Here is an 18,462-nt window from a genome sequence, read left to right on the forward strand (position 1 = left end):
GCTCCAACAGCGTTGAAAATTCTTCGCGAATTGCCTTTAATTTTTCCATTGAATAACGGCGTGACCTTTCATGCACTGGCTGACCATCAGTGACTATTTGATGACAGACTACAGATGCGTCAGGGAGGCTATAGTTATTTGCACTGCACAAATCAATGTATTTGTTGACGATTGTAAAGAATTTTGAATTTGGATCCAATGTGTATACCGAATGTATCGATGTGGTTTCAACTGCACCAGATGACGACAATGTAGTAAGCGGGTCTAATAACCGTCTTGATTTTATGTCTGGAATTAGACCATATTTCGCCAGAAAATCTGCGCCCAAGATTGGACATTTGACGTCTGCTATAATGAAGTTCCAATTGAAACTGCGTCGTAAACCAAGATTGATGCTAAGTCTCTTAGTACCGTACGTTTTAATAAATGAATTATTTGCTGCGAATAATTTTAGTTCATCTGGCACTAGGTTGCGTTTCACTGTGATTGCTGCTAAAGGAATTATGGATACGGCCGATCCGGTGTCAACTAGAAACTTCATATTTGAGATACGATCAATTACATGTAAACGAGCTTCTTCAGTGCAGTGTTCCAGCGCGTTGTCGTTTACTGCACTTGTGGACGACAACGGTTTTAGTTTTCCTTCTGTTTGATATTAGTTGTTTGGCAGCCGAACTCGCATGGTTTTAAGCATTTTGTTGCAGCTGTTCCAAATTTATTGTGATAATAACAGACTTTTCGATCTTCACGCTGACTTTTAGACTGAGTTCTGCTAGAACTGCGAGCCCTGCTTCGCGCCTGTGAGTTTGCTGGTCGTCTGAGCTCTATTGCTATTTCACTTAGTTTACTTACCACTTGTTGCAGAGATATTTCTAACGCTGTCACACGTGCCTCCAATGTTGATTCCTCTGTGTTACTGCGTCGGTTAATTGCAGATGCGGTAGCCATAACATAATGAGGAGTGGGCATATTGTCAGTTATTCTATCTGCCAATTCGGCCATTTGATTAACATCCTTGGAGCTGCACGCAGATAAGATGCAACGAATGTTACTAGGCAATCGCTGCAACCAAAGTGCTGACAAGGCGTCTTCCGACATATTTGACGCTGCCAGATCTCTCATCTCTCGGAGCAACTGCGTTGGACGCTTGTTAGACACGTCTAAATCCGTTAGCAATTTAATCAATTGTTTCTGACGCGACTCCCCAAATCGTGAAATTAATTCATTTTTCAACGTTTCATATTTGCCCGTAGCTGGCGGATTTTTTGCTATGTCTGAAACTTGACGAAGCGTTTCGCCGTCTAGTGCTGTGATTACCGTGTAGAATTTGGATAGATCAGAGGTGATGCGATTGATGTGTAGTAATCCGTCCACTTGAGTAAACCATAACTCCGGGTCAGTTTGCAAAAATGAAGGCAAATTCGTTAACTTTACTGCATCAATATCGTTTTTTACTGTTGTGAAATTCGTGTCTGCCGCTGCTGACTTTGCTGTTGTTTCTTTGTTGGCATTAGACATTTCTGCTTCTTTGTTCAGCATTGCGTCACCCAACATTGTGCAAGTTTGTTTTGACTTTATGAAATAAATAAATAACTTGCGCTGCTTCCAATTATGTGTTTAATTTGCGTCGGGGTCACCAATTATGTGGGTTTTTACCACACACTTTATTTTAAATAAATATAACAAATGTTTACAAAATGATAAAAACGTTGTGTTACTAAAACGTGCAAAATAGGAAGAAGAAGGAAGCCAGTCGCCAGTTACTGAAGTTAGCTGCTCATTGAAAAATGTTCCTTTTGCCCACAGATGGTGCGAGTGCGTGTACATTCACACACAGAGGGCGCTGCAGTATGTGTGGCGAGTTCGCCACAGTTCGTATAATATAAATTCGTATTTATAAATTTATAATCAATTAATCATAATTTATAAACTAAGAAAACAAAATTAAAAATTTTTAATTTTTTTGTTTGGCAATAAGTAATTAGAAGTATTTTAGTATAAAAGGATAATATGTAATAGTAAATCAATATTTAACAAATACATTTTTTTTTAATAAATTAAGAAAATATTCGATATAAAATTTGAATTGTAAAACTCAAAGTTTGCTAGCATTCTCAAGAGGGCGCATAACCTGCGTTCTTTTCGTTGTAAGTTTTTTTAAATAAAAACCAAATATTACACCACAACGCTGATACGTGCTATCTGTTCATAGATGGCGGATAATAATTTTTAAATAAAAATGGTCTAAATATTTTATTTTTTAGTAGTAAATTCTTTAATAAGACAAATTAACAGATTTTTAAGATATATATTCTCGTATCAGGCAAAATTATAAGCGCCATTTTCTAAATTTGTATCTTCTTGAAATACTCGTATAACATTGACAAAAAAGGGACTTGAATGCATGTATGAAAATGAATTAAAAAGAAACTTCACCAGTTATACTCTCTTATTAAACCTTATTAATTTGTTAGTAATACTTAATATATTTAATCATAATTAGTTATAGTTTTATAATGATATAAAAACTGTCGTTCGAGTTCTTTTTAACAAATCGGTAGTCATCAGCACATGGAGTCATGTCTTACTGTAAAATCATTAAACTTTTACTATTTATGATTATTTTTGCACTTTCAATACAGTGTACTATTTTCAGTTATACCTTCATCGATAATTATAGCCAATAGTTTATCTCATCATAATCTGTAAGACTACTACTACTTACTACTAAAACCGTTAGCTCCGAAATGAAATTTGCACTATTTCTTCAATTATTACTTTTCTTTTGGAAGACTTTTGAATTTACTTCCTCTACGTCGAAAGTAAAACATAAGTCTCTTATCCTTAGAATTTGATAAAATAGTAATTGCTTAAATCCATATTAGACATACAATTAAATTTAATTAATTTATACATAATAATACAATTTACTAGTCTTAATTTAGCATAAGGTTTGATTAATCTTAAATAAAATAAAATAATTAAAATAGAAATAGGTATATATGTATATCAAAAGCCACCATGCGAATCCATTAAAACCACCTCTTGGGAATGAATGGAGAAAATTTCCACAGCAATGTGGAAACTTCATTCAAGTTTTCAAGGAAGAGAGATTAGAACAAAAGGCTTAATATCTAGATAAGGGCAAGGTTTATCTAAGTCAGATGGGCTTAGTGTGTAGCTCTAGTAGATAAAAAGCGATAGCGTTAAAAATTACTATAGAAACCAATATCAGTTTGCCAGTATTGAAAAACTATTTCTTTATATATCGTTTTAATTACAAATTTTGGAGACTTTAAGAAAAAGCGTACATAATAAAATTAATTACTTTCATATAGTTAAAAATTATTTTTATCCTACGGCAAGAAGTCTATTTCGAATGGAAAAGGAAGAAATTGTGACGAAAAATTAGAATTTAACAAAATGTTTTAATTTTTATTTAAGAAAATTTTTGGGCTAACAACATAGCTGTTACGGATATTGCTGGATATCTATCATCAGTGGTCATTGGAAATATATATTGCTTTAATTGTCCGTATGTAATTTTTAGATTGTAAGCTTTAGGAATTGAATTATGGACTCGCGTCCAATAATTTAATAATAATAATTTAATATAAGTAATAAATTATTTAAAATGTTTTAATTCATTAATTTGGGATACCATAAAAATAAATTGTAATTTCAGCAAAATATACCAAATCAAAATTGGATTAATCGTATTAGATGGGAAATATGTCGCGGGTCACACGTGGGCCGTGGGCCTTGTTTTGAACAGCTAGCCCTGACGTATGTAACTATATATAACTTCTTGAATTTGCAGATTATATAAAATACTTGCATTTGATCTAATTGGATCTTCCTACATACTATAAAAAAACATTTACTTTTCTAACCATGGTTAGGCCAATTCTAACATATAGATGCGAAGTATGAATATTGAAAAAGACAGATGCGATTGTTTTTTCCTGTGTATACCTTCTTATGTAGATAATGGGAAAACAAAAAATAAAATCAAGATTAGTATGAATTATATACACCACGAACCAATAAATAAATATTAAGAATTATAGATGACGCCACACTAAATACATAAATAAAAGTGGAAATTATACGATGGGCTTGTCAAGGTAAAAGTTTTATTTGTAATTTTAGCTGCCAAAAATTTTTATTTTGCATTGAAAGCAATAACAATTGACAACTAAATTTACAAAGTTCTCATATGAATCCATTTTTAATAAAAATACTGCGCTTTGTTAAATCTAAAAGTTAAAGTACAGATGATATATTGAAATATCAAAAACTTGATGGATCAAATGTGTTAAAAGGTGATAAATTGAAGTACATAACTAGGGAAAAGTTTTCAAGAGATATTAGGAATGAAAGAGAATTGTTAGAAACGCCTTGGTTATGTTATGGATGTAGAGTCCTTCTTCCACATTCTGCAACTTGTCAATAAGAGATGGAAGGCACTTAAATCATGTGCAACTTCCAGGTTAACATGGCCCACCTATAATAAAAATATACCTCGGAACTCATCAAAAGAGACCGCGTGAACACTGCAAGGCTTACTGCAGTTCTTTCTGGTCCTTGGTGTATAAGATCCTACGCAAATAAACTGCGCATTTTCCATAATTCTCACTGCAGAAGTTGTGGAAACTTGTAGGAAAAAGAAACCATAATATATTTCCTCTGTGAATGCCCGGCTTTGGCATTCAGAAGATATAGGTTCTTAGGATACCTCCAGCTCAAAAAGTACTCGGATTTTGTAATTAAAATACACAAATTTAAATTTTATTCCAAATTTATTTTATGTCCTTCAAAATATGCTCCTTCTGAAGCGATACACATATGCCAACGCTTAACCCAATCTTCCATACACTTTTCGTAGACCCGTGCAGGTATGGCTTTTGGTTCCTTCGGCGAATTCTCTTTTAGCAATTCAATCGACCCAAAACGCTTACCACGAAAGGGCAATTTGAGTTTCGGGAACAGGAAAAAGTCGCACGGCGCCAGATCTGGCGAATATGGTGCCTGAGCGATGACAGTGATGCCGTGTTTGGTCAAAAATCGCGTACAACAATAATTTACAATAGTAAAAATCGCTAAATGCACTTGAGGTAGTCTCTCATTAACAGCTGCTGTAAACAAATTAATTGACAGATGGCGCTCAAATTTGTAACATATTTCAAGAAAGGGTGTACCAACATAATAAAAAAAAAAAGAAAAGAGATCTATTACTTTAGGAGTAGTTAACAAACAACAACATCCGGATACTTTTTGAGGAGAAGGTACTTCTATGACAGTTTATCAGACTGTTCATCGGTGAAGACGAAAGACCTATTAAATGATTTAATTTCGGCGGGATGGATTTATTTACTTTCGAACATAAAAGGCTTGCTAAAGTTAAGCTTGTGTAGAGGCCTAATAATTGGGATACAATATGATTATTTTCGAAATTAAGTAAAAGATTTCCAAAATAACAAATACTTTAATAACGCCAATGCAAATATGTATGCAATAATTACAATTATAAGGAATTGACTTTAATTAATTAAACTTTACTTTTGTTTTAGTTTATATAAAATATAGAAGAAATAAATAGTAATAAAAGCAAAAAAAAAAAAAAATGGTGAGAAGTAAAAAATAATTTCATTAATTCAAAATTTTTTGTTCAAAATTTAATTCACTTCATTTCTTGCGTGATGATGTCTTCTTAGCGTTCACCCCGATGAGTTGATTAAGTGATTAATTACAGAATATTGATATCTGGCACAAAAGAGTGCTTCTAAGCAAACTATGGATTTGTATTGTTGCTGAAATTTGTACGCATTAAAACACTTTTGAGTGGAAATAATGATTTTTGCGTCATGTGGCGGTAAACAAGTAAAGAGTAATGAGGAATGAGGGATCTTAAGAATTTCTCGAGTGTTCAGATACACTGCATAATGTGTGTGGTGAGATACTTGCAAGTGTTTCACACAAAAAGGCGAAGAAAGTGAAGGTAGCAATATCAACGAGGAAGAAAAAAGTGCTAATATTATTTTTAAATGAAATTAAATTGATTTTTATTAGAAATTTTTTTTAATTAGTAAAATTTCTTTGTAATTTCTTTTCAATTTCAAATGAATATTTTTAATTCGCAACGCAAAAGCGTTTCGTACCAATCCGTTTTTTCCCCTGCAAATCGCTTTAGCATTCAAATTAATTTGCTCATTTCGATTAAACAAAATTTTCTTTCGCAGAACAACGCAAACATCAAACATTTTTTCATCAAACACTTGTGCAAACAATGAACACCAAATTAACTTTTATTATCAAATCGACGGTTTCTGTTGAATCACGTAATTTGGCTTAATTCGTCATACGCAGGGAGCGGAGGCAATGATCAAGGCTCAAGACTCAAGGATAATGGCATAATATTGTATGATTTGAAATGCATTTGTTGTGCATTTAATTGGTTGACGAAGTTAACGTGACAATCTCTAATTTAATCGTCCTCTAGCGTTGAGCCAATGTAGGAAATCTGGAAAAATTGTTTGCACATAAATTAAGAGATTAAACAGAGATTTAATAGAGCTGATAAATAATCAAAACGTTTGCAAGCATTTAACATTGAACCTTACACGGCAATACTGAGTCCTTTCAACAATTTCAATTGATTTGATACGGAGTTTATAAATGTTAGAAATGTCAATGGAAAATGGAAATAAATAAATGGAAATATAACCTTTTAATAAGAAATTTATAATTTTTGTAATACATATACACATCTATTTATTCAACACTTGCTCCATCAAATAGAAACGATCGAAAATAATCAACATCCGACATAGAGAGAAGAAGACAATTGGATGACCTCAATTATGCCGACAATATTCGCCTCCTCTCAAGGAACGATGTAGAAAAATTAAAAATATTAAAAGTTGGATGAAAACACAGCAATATGTTAGGATAGGTTATGTTGAAGACCCCATCTAGAAGTAATTAACATATATTGCCTTACGGACTCTTTCAGCCAAGTTAGCTTTCCAGCTTACCGGCAATAAGAATCTGCTTCGAAAATGTGGTACATCCGCCGAAGATGCAAATTCATACCGCTATTTGGGAAAAGTGATTTCCGCTATTTGTTTCTCAAAAGAAAATATATTTGAGTGTATGAAAACAGTATAGCTTATCTGGAGACCTTAATAACGTGTGACGATCGAAGTACGTATAATTTGCTTAATAATGAAATTAAGTTATTGAACGGAAATTTACACTATTGCATTGATGTGAAACATAGAATATTACACAATAAGAGACCTGAAGCATAGAAACATTTATAAACTTTTGCTTCAATAAAATATTAGAGATATATTGACTAACCTACAACAATAAACAATAAAGAGTAACTGTTTAAAAAAAAATTGTAAGTGACATTTTCTCGACATAAGTGGAAGTATTTTAGTCACAAAATACTTAAACTGAATACTACATTGCCAGAAGAGCTATTTACTGGAATCCGAAAAGTAAGCAGATGGAGGAAAATGCCAGTAAACACACTGCAAGGACAAGTAGCAAAACTGATATAAAGTGTGGAAATGTCGTAAGTTGAAATTAAAAAATGTCCTGTTTATAAATTAAAATTTGAACATTTTGTAAAGAAGTTCTACTAAGTTTTAAGTTAAATGAAGCAAATCGGAAAAGTCATCGTTGATGCCCGAAACAGAACCAATAACAACGATTATGCCTACTGTGCTACATGTTAATAAAGAAATTACAGACCTAAAGCAAATGTTCGATGATTATATTGTCTCCTGAAATACAATGGTGACGTGACATCTCGTGACAAAATTTTTGAAAACCAGCTGACTCTAGAAGTTTTGGGCTGAGAAATCATTTTATTATTTTGATGAAGCTGACAATGAATTCAATGAACGAATGGCGAATATATAATAGACAATTAAGAGATGTGAGAACTTCTTCCATATATGGTAGAATGGCAGTGCAGTGATAAAAGAATTAAGCAATATGTTCGCCTTCTTCTTCCGCTCTACTACTACAATAGTAGACGTTAAAGGAAGCCATTTGTATTGATCGGTTCATTGGTAGGTGAGAATTGATTAAGTATTCAGTTAAGTTCTTATAGTAAGTTTGATCTATATCTATCGTGATTGATGTTGAAGGAAGTCGTATGTCACTTGTGGCCAAATTGTGGCAGCACCTATTCCAGTTTAATTAATGAATACATCGCCGTCTTAATTTAAAACGAACGACATTTCAAAACAAACTTAGATTTTGTTAAAACGCATTAATAATAAAATAATATATTTTATATATTAAATAAAATATTTTAATCGAATAAAACAAATCAATAAAAATGATGATACTATTTAATTGTGAGATGGGTGTCTATAAACTAGGTCTGATATATGCAATAATAATATACTATTTGGAAGGATAATTTTAGGCTGAGTTCTTAGGAAAATTCTCCGACAATCGACTTGTTTTCTAATTGGGAGTCATACTTGAATTTTGACTTATTTATATGGAATAGCCTCACTAATAGCTTATTTTAATACAAAAAAGTGTAAATATCGTTAAAGAAAGTTCATGGAGATGATGATATAAGGACATTGCGTTACGTGAATTAGGTCATATATTCTCGTAATTCTATTCTGACAATATTTCAATGACATATGACATCAGGTGTTTCAATTTTTTTTAATATAAATTGTTTATTATTATTATTATGTAGTGATTATTATTGTTTTTATTACTATACTTCTCATCATAAGTTCTATACGACAGCTCATATAACTATAAACAACATATGGCATTGGTTTTTTGATGGAGTTAATCTCTTTTGAAAGTGTTTAACATGACATATCATCAAAGATTTATTAGGTCAACAAAATAATATTATTTAAATTTATAGCATTTTTAATTTTGTCAGTTTTTCTTACTTATTAAGGTAACCCTTTTGATAATTTTCACATTGCACCTTCTTCTTTTAACATATGTAGTCTTCATGTCCATAAATTGAATTCTCACGCCCATATGAAACCTTTAATCCATTTTACATACTACGTCTAAAGACATATTCTTTTTTAATCAATTTCGACTTTATGTCAACGAATTTCCAATAAAACTTCCGTACTCAATTTAATCAATCCATTCTTCAATCTATCATTATACATACATTATGGCATTAACCGCAACCGTTTTTAATGCATTTTGTACGAACCCTCCTTTACACTTTCATGGGTTGTTTAGCGTTTATTTTGCACACACTCCCCCGCTTCTCATTTGCTAAATGCACTTGTTGGTCTATAGTTTTACAAGGATTTAACCACAAAATAAAATATTTACTGTGATTTTTATTTATTTCCTTTACGTTCAAATTGGGGTAAATAAAAAATCTACCATTCCAGGTCCTGAGCAGAAGAACACCCTTTCGGTTGCTTACTAATTTTGTTCCTTTTTTGTGGGGTTGACCACTTGCTGTGGTGTCGTGTGCATTTAAAGAATTTTTTTAACAATTTTTTTTTTATTTTTAGAATGTTTCCCTTGGGCATATTTTAACAGATTTGTTTTTTAAATTAAATTTAACAGTTCTCAACAAGTAAACAAATTTTATGGGGTGCAATACTTGATGAACTCATTTTGATTTGAATTTCTAAAAGGTGAATGTCTATAGTCACAAAACCAGTTGGTATGAAGTTAATAAATTAGTACTAATATTTTTTTTAAAGGTCACAAAGTTGATATAATATTAAGATTTTTTGTAATCTTGATGCTGAGTATGAAAGATATTGAATATAAAATTAAAAGTGCAAACGTACCATCCACCTTATGAAACTCTACTAATCTTCCCTATTTTTAATCATAATAGGTCCTACGTAACAAATTTGAAGAACGTCGTTTTCTTGCTTTGTAAGGTAAAGTGAGATTCGAAGATTTTAGTAATAATAATAAAATAATAATGAAACATATAACATAGGTATTTTCTCTCAAATTATAGTAATTATTAAAATCACTGTTTAATAAAATTGGACATATAGGACATATTGCACCGTATTGCATAATTTTGTATTATATTTATGTCTATATTTTGTTATGAGCGATCTTTTCAAGTATTAGATATTAGATTAGATGCTTTTCTGAAGAATATAGCTGTTGCTTATAACACTGTTTATTAAAATTAGACCATATAGATTATATCGTAATACAGGTAGTTTTACACATGTCAAATTCTATTATGTTTTAGGTTAAGTAGATACAAATACGTCACACCAATTTCTTACAAATAACAACAGCACGTTCAGAAGTAAAAAAATTCAAACTGTAAAAACCTATAGATGCTTTCATGAAAATTGTAGTAGTTACATATATTCTAAATATATTCTACATATTTTATATTGATATTTTAATTTCAGAGAAAATAAAAAGTGTCTTAACCTATTGATCCATTTTGTTACCATATAATAACTTAAATATTAAAAATCTGACTTCAATCCATGTCAGAGCCTAATTGTTCTTCAAACAGAAGTGTTCGAGCCCAGGTTCTACAGAAAATAAGTGACAAGTGATCCATATGGTTTATCGATGTATATCTTGCAGTGGATTGCGATGAAACAGACGTGAAGCATTTTCTTCTCATTTCCCACAACTGTTAAAATAATCATTATACGGGCAATTCAATCTTCTAGTGAGATTCACTAAACGGATATCACCTCTTCATAAACCTTTCATTAGACTAATGCCTTTCCGGGGCATCTTAAGGAGATGGTTAAATTTTTTCTTTCTTGCGGATTCCATTCTAGAGAGGCATTTGCGATTTCGCTAACGGATTTGCGTAGAGTATGGCCCAATCCACCATAGTTTCTTTTTAAGATTTGCTGATTATTTGGCTGTTGTTCTGTTATAGCCCAGAATCGTTCCTTGTTGATCGTTCTACGCCACCATATTCTTAAAAGCTGTTTCAAGGATTTATTGATAAAAACTTGTAGCTTGTTTGTTATAGTGACTGTTACTAACCGTCTAAAAGAGTATGTACTAATAATATAGTATAGTACTACTAAAAAAGTAAACATTTTTTTTTTCAAGGAATATAGCATACTTGAAAAATTGACTTTCGAGGTAATATTATGCTTAAAGTTGTAATTTATTACACTAAAATTATAATCGCTTCACATCATATACTATTAAGGAATATATATAGTATGACGTTAGTCGCCAATCAATATAATCGCTTCACATCATATACTATTAAGGAATATATATAGTATGACGTTAGTCGCCAATCAATAGGGGGCTTTGTTCACCTTTCTAATTACTTTGAAAATATAAATTTAATACTTATGAAATGATTGTTTCAGTAATCCAGAGTGGAAGTTTCTATGTCCTTAGTTCTATTTCATGACTGAGGATTAATTCAACTATAGTGAGCATTACATAAATATGTAGTATGTATCAAAGTTGACAGTTGAGACGATAAAACTGTTTAATAAGTTTTATAAAGTATATTTATTGTAATTCATGATTACAATATTCATGATTACAATAATCCAGAACCTAATTAATCATTTAAACAATAATCTGTGTGTAGATACTCGTATATATGCATGCAGTGGTTTGATTCCCGTATATTTAAGGGTTGCATGTGAACATATTAATGTCAAATTAATGAGATGTCCTACGTTTTCTAGCTTACATATGTTAATGAATGCATGTTAGTAAATGGGAAGTCATGATTAATCTGCCCAAACAATCAATTTGGGCTGAATAATGCACTGCTGTTGCGAAAACTGAACAAGTGTAAGCATTACAAGTCATTTTGAAATTTCCATTCGTAGATTTAATGTCGACGTGGGGGTACATTTTAAACACTAAAACAAATATTTTTCAGTATAATATACACTCCGTACAATATGTCACGAAAAAGTAACATTTTCTACATTGAATATCCCAGGGTGTTAAGTATACATTTGCGTTACACTTAATCCTATTTAATTTGAAAGCTAATTAGTTTTGACTTTGTTTGGAGTTCAAAAATAAAATAAAAATAAATAAATATTTATATATTAAATTTTGTTATTAATTTAGCATACTAAAACTATACTAAATCTATACTAAAGCTATTCTCAATCTATTCTTTAAATTGTCTACGACATTACTTTCATTTCTTATTACTTTGAATTTATCATTAACTTTTAATTTTTCTATAACTATTATAATGTACGTATCTTTAGATTAAATGTTTTTTTCAAATTTTGGTTTTTTTTTTAATTTTTAATTTATTGTGAAACTAACGCCCATTTTGCTTAAATAGAAATAAATTACTGAAACAAATCGATCAAATTGCATAAAAATGTAATAAATTCTCGTAATGAGATTTACATCCATGCACCACCCTTGGCACCAAACATTTGCGATTCTTCAAGGATATTTTACATAATTTAAATAAATTTATTTTGACTTTTGACATCGTTAAGTAGTGAAAGCGTATGTCGCATGTTCGTTATGCCAAGGCAATAAAATTTCCCTTGTATTATCCTTCGTTTATTTACCAAAAATATTCATAAGCAAATATTGTAGTGTCATTTATTGTGGGAAAAGTTGCATGTGACTTGTGGGGTGTAATTTTTCTTACCACAGCGATAAATACACAATTTGAGAAGGAAGGAAAAAAGGATGTTAAGGAATCAAGTAGTTGGAATATAGACTAAATCCATATTATTTAATATAAGAAATAAGAATGAAAGAAAATATATCAGAAATTAGAGATAACTTACAATAATACTAAGAACTCTTTGATAAAATTGTAAAATAGCACGATATCCTGATAATATTTACGTAACCCCTACTTTATTATTATACCTTTTACAATATATATTATATAAAAATTCTATAACTTCTTATAAAAGCTACTAAATATTATACAACACCGTTTGAAATTACATTACCCGACCACGATTACTCTCAGTGCGGCAAATTATCTCAAGATAATTGAGATAATGTTATTTCATATGTTCTTCCAAATTAAGTTCTTTGTATTTTGCATAAAGTTCGTATATTTAATAAGAGGGGTATGTGGTGTAAGGATCAAATTTTACGTTAAAATTTAACCCCACAAATCGCATTGATAGAAATTTCATAAATTTAGTTATTAAATTTACTTAGTAAAATTAATTTTTTTCCTTTATTAAAACCCATTTTTGATAAATGAATGACCCTGTAAAATCATGTTTTTATTAGTTTCTGCCACTGGTAAAAAGTGGTTAAATTTGTTGTAACTATTTCTCTTGTTTATCTGCATTAACAAATTTAAGAAAATCTAGTGCATACATTTTTTATGTGATGCGTACAACAATAAGGAATTTGTTTCGACCAATTTATGGGGCTACAATGGAAGGAATTTCAAATAAAAGGGCAGTGAAATTGCGAAATCGTTCTATTTGGAATTTCTTTCATTTGAAGTTAAGTCGATTATATTAGGGACAGTGAGAACTCGGACTAGTTGTTCTAGGCATAAGATGGTTCGTTTGGCCCTTGCTGACGATCACCATGTGAATGGGTGAACTGGTTTGGGTGAAGTGATGGTGGTCGAATTACCTTCTGCTTGGCTTATACTGGCGTAGGGTGATTTCACCAGTTATCCAGACTTCTATTTGACCATAGCTGATGAAGGAATGGATGACGAGTCATCAACACTGTTAGGATACGTGTAAGTCTACGAGCGTTTGGCGATTGCTGAGGTGCATGGCCAGGCGTAACATCGGGAAGGGAACTTTGCCTGGCTATAGCTGACAAGGTCTGCATTGTATTGTTAGCGAGTTTACTGTAAGCTTTAGTTCTTTAAGCTATTTGGAATTTCTTCTGTTCAAGGTTTTTGCACCACTGATCACAACGATTTCAACGCCTCACGCCTTTGACATTACTCTATTGCTATTTATAACTTCAATTTAAGAAGAATAATAAATGCTACTATAAAACACAAGACAGAAGTGTCTCATTCTTTTCTTGTTTTTATATACATATAAATTTCTTATAACGAACCGTGGTATACTCGTTGAATTATAACGCAGCTGTAGAGAGAGGGCCGAAAAGGTCGTTACAGTGGTTTTTATATGAATAGGTATAGGGACGATATTCTACCAATTGTGAATGCTTCAAAGATCGTTTATAGATGTCTTACTAAGCATCTATGAAGAAGATAATCTTATAGTCTTCATGTTGTATTCACAATTTGTTTAACATCTAAACTATTTGAAAGATTTAATAATTGCGTGTAGAGGATGAGACAATTGAACTGCAACTTTTGATAACGATATAATATTACATTCATATTCTCTGATAAATTTTATAATACCAAAACTATTATAAATATATTATAAATATTACTTATTTTCGATGTTTTTTCAATAATGGCATTGAAACGATCAAAAAAGCATCAAACTCTGGGGTATTTTACCCTATTTATTACGAAACACTTGTTTGTGATAATCGATAAGTAAGTATTTTTTAGTTCCAACTTTTTCTTCAAAACACTTCAGACATAAAAGCGTGATGGATTTGCCAAACAATTCGAGCTGAAAATCAACTGTGGAACATAGCTTTTTAACCATTTTTGGTTGATTTGCGCTTTGTGAGACGGTGACAATACTTGTCCATTACCAACACTATTATCATTGGTGTTGGCTGTTCTTTGGTGGCCATTAAGTAATGTAAACTTGATCATTTTGTTCGTTCACAAACTGTTCAATCGTAAATGAGGCCTCTCTATATTAGCCTCTTACTCTAAACTTAATTTTTTAGCAATGTGTTGCATTGTACTTTTCGTTGAAAGAACTGTATCCTAACACTATTGCGTTAATGAAATTTAATGATTTTCTACGGATTATGCCTGCAGAGATTTGTTTTGCTAGCAACTATAAACCGTAGAATCTTGATAACGTACCTATATTGAATTTAATACGAAAATATGTGGGTATTACAGGTATCAGTTCAGGAAGTGAAGACTTTAATTTCTGAATAATATACTGAAGTTGGTGGAAACTTCTTAGCAATCGACGTAGAAAATGTTCACTACTATCCCGTAGCGCGGTGGGTGAAACTTTATTCCAACTAGACTAGTCGTAAATACTTCAATATGCTTTTTTATACCTATATTGTCTGATGCCTATATAGTTACTTATTTTTCAATATGACTGATTTTATTCAGCAAATTGTTATCTAAAAATATTCCATAGACTACTATAACATAACTTTAATCTTTATCTATCTTTATTTATCTATAAATATTTATTAGTGATAATAAAACTCAGTGCAATTATTTGATAATTTTTTGTACAATTGATAACCTATACTTATACGAAGGCTGCTTTTTAATGCTTGGGTATAGCCAATATTAAGTATTGCTAGATGAATTTTGACATTTTGACATCACTAAGGTCGTCCAAGAACAGTTGTTGTGCCAGAAAATATTGATGCAGTGCTAGAAATGATTGAGATTGGACGGTATGTTACATACCGAGATATAGAGGCATCCTTAATTTTACATATAATTTTACATGACAACAATTTGATCCCATTGTATTCACTATTAGTTGACAATCGCTGCAAAGAAGGCATGTGTTGATTGGCGCAAGGAAATGTTGAAACAATACAGCCGAGGTAGTTTAGAACACATCTACGACATCGTAGATTAAATCTGGCAGTTAGCTAGGATATACATGGTTTCATGATATCCTATAGCCCGAGGTCCTGTAAGAACTGTCTGAATTAAGATATTCACTGTGTCATATATCATTGTGAATTAAGCATGAAGTTCTTGATTTGGCGTATGAGTATTATTTCGCTATGACTTGGTGGCTGAAGTAAGATTATATTAAAACGAGATTTAGACCAATTCATTAATAATAAAAAACTCTTTGTGTGAACGAAACCGTAGGGTTTTATAAAATAGACACATGACGTCATGAGCTGATTATTTTCGCATAACCATGAACCCAAAGAAAAGTAGTCTCTGCTATTAGCATATGAACTTATAATTCGTCTAATTTCACAAACCGTATTAGATAAGATATAGGCTTCTAAGGTAGCTTTGATACCTGTTTACAAGAATATAGTCACCTTCCATTGAAAATATATACTCACAGAGAGAGAGAGAGAGAGAGAGAGAGAGAGAGAGAGAAAGAGTATGCTTTTAGAATGTCGAAAACTATACCGAATACGAGTATAATATATTAATTGTGTTATAAAAATGGATATAGATTTAGAAGATCAAAAGGATTGGATTTAACTATTTAAGATACTAATATTTTGTACGAATTATATAAAAATGTTTTATTATTGATTATATTGTCTCCTCTCATGACGTTATAAAATAAGATTTTGGCAAGCTCAAAAGGGTACTTAAGTTAATATGCCCATCCTAAGAAGCTATTAAAATTTGAATATTCGAATAAATACTCGTACCTCTTAACAAATTTTTTGTAGTAATAAAATTTACTTGTCAGTTTAGCAAGGAGTTCCTTAATCAATGGCGTCATAACCTTTAAGAACCAACATAAAAACAGTTAAGATGGTTTATGGCAGAGATGAAATATCTTAAAGTACTTTCAAGGACTCCATTAATTCATAAGAAATAAAGTTTCATTCATTTTTAAGATTCTACTGCGGCCGCCTTCCTTAAGCAATTTTTTTCAACTTGTTTTCACGTAAATACTTTTTTATTATATTTTGTGTGTTTGTCAGCTTATTGTACTTTTATTTGTTGTTGTTGGTGGTGGTGTTGTTGTTGGTGGTGTTACTGATTTGTGCCACCATTTCTTTAACAAGTTGCAATTTCTTGGCAAGGTTTTACATTCATGAATACAAGATTTGGTTTTCTTTTATTTTTCTTTTTTTTTGTTGGTTGGGTCTTGCATCGTTGGCAAATATTGTCCCCACCTCCTTGTGGAGCATGTTAAAGTTTTGTGTCATTTAAGTTTGGACACAAACGCAAGACTGCTGCGTACATGTGTGCAAACAAACCCAGAGATATGTGAATAGACAGACAGCGCAGGAAAGGATAGGTAAGTCAGCAGACAGCACATACTGATATACACAGATTAAGGCTTACTGGATTAAACGTATCTACTTGTACACACACATATACAATACATACAGATAAGATAGGTAGGTATGTGTCGAGACGTTATTGAATGAAGCGAAGTCGAATCTGGAAACATTCAATATTAACACCCGCTGCGAGCACGTTTTATGGGAGAATGAACCTGTACATTGCGCGTAGTCCACCAATATCTGTTTACGTTCGTATCCATATACTTTTACTCCATTTTTATATTCAGCAGTTGCATTTGTTTATTTTTTTGTTTTGCAAATCCAATTGGGCACTTTGTAAATCCACCTTGGACATGCATACGTGCATTAAAAAATATTCGATTAGTCTCAGTGCTGCCAATTTGAGATTCACCACGCGCGTTTTTGAAGTTGGCACTGCAGCTCGTCTGCGTTTTGAGTCCTTCTGTTTTTTTTTTTTTTTGGTTGTACTCCGTCTGTACTCAATTACTCTCCCAGTGTTTTAGTCCGGTAACTACGATTTAAACTGATTTTTATTGATGGAACGATGTAATTATTGTATTTGCCCTATTAACTGCTGTACATTGGAACCGCCGCGTATTTCGGCTATTAAACAATTCCGTTTACAATTTGAAGTCGTTATTTTTAATTTTATTAATCGAAAATACTTATATGCGCTTGTTAATCCACAACGATCGAAATATTTAAGTAAAATTTTCATAAGTCTTGTAAGGATGAGAAATCTTTCAACATTTAATTTTGTTTAATTTTGTTTGTTTAATTCACGAAATTTATTATGTTTTTTTTATTTATTATATAAAAGTTGACATATTTGGCCATATTTTTGTAAAATTAATTTACTAGTATGAAGGTTTTAATTTTAATTTTTGGATTGTATAGATGGCTTCTGTGATTACTACCCATGTCAAATTATAGATTACATTGTAGTACATTTTCGCTGCTTTAAATTAGTTCTATGACTTTTAATACTAAGGTACGTACTATTTTATCTATCTACTCTTTTATACTATCTTTACAATGCAAAAAATTACCTTACAGGTTATGAAAAAATTGCTCAAAAATGCAAATTCTCGAAACCCTATGGGTCCATATCTGTTGACGAATCGCTCGCACCTACTGCTTAGTAAGCAATTTGTGCGAATTAAATAATAAATTAATTTAAGTAATATTAAATATATCTTGTACTATAAAAAAATTATGGTTGCATGTTATTTTGTATAAAAGTAGAAGAAATTTTAAATAAAATCAGTTATTGACTCACAATCAATGGCTCATCAACCATATATTGTTTCCCCCCACCAGTGGTAAGGAACATTATGTATTGTTAAATCGGAGGTGATAAGGCCACATACCGGTCCGCTTGTAAAATGATCC

The 18,462-nt window shown here is 31.4% G+C and overlaps 1 protein-coding gene across 1 annotated transcript; it reads right to left on the bottom strand.

Annotated features, from left to right (window-relative positions):
- Positions 1 to 633: 633 nt before the first annotated feature.
- On the bottom strand, positions 634 to 1,554 carry LOC119675736. Its single transcript, XM_038086940.1, has one exon. It carries the CDS (start codon positions 1,552 to 1,554, stop codon positions 634 to 636), a length of 921 nt encoding a protein of 306 aa, XP_037942868.1.
- Between the last annotated feature and the right edge of the window lie 16,908 nt (positions 1,555 to 18,462).

This window comes from Teleopsis dalmanni, chromosome 2 (assembly GCF_002237135.1).
Source record: "Teleopsis dalmanni isolate 2A chromosome 2, ASM223713v2, whole genome shotgun sequence".
NCBI lineage: Eukaryota > Metazoa > Arthropoda > Insecta > Diptera > Diopsidae > Teleopsis > Teleopsis dalmanni.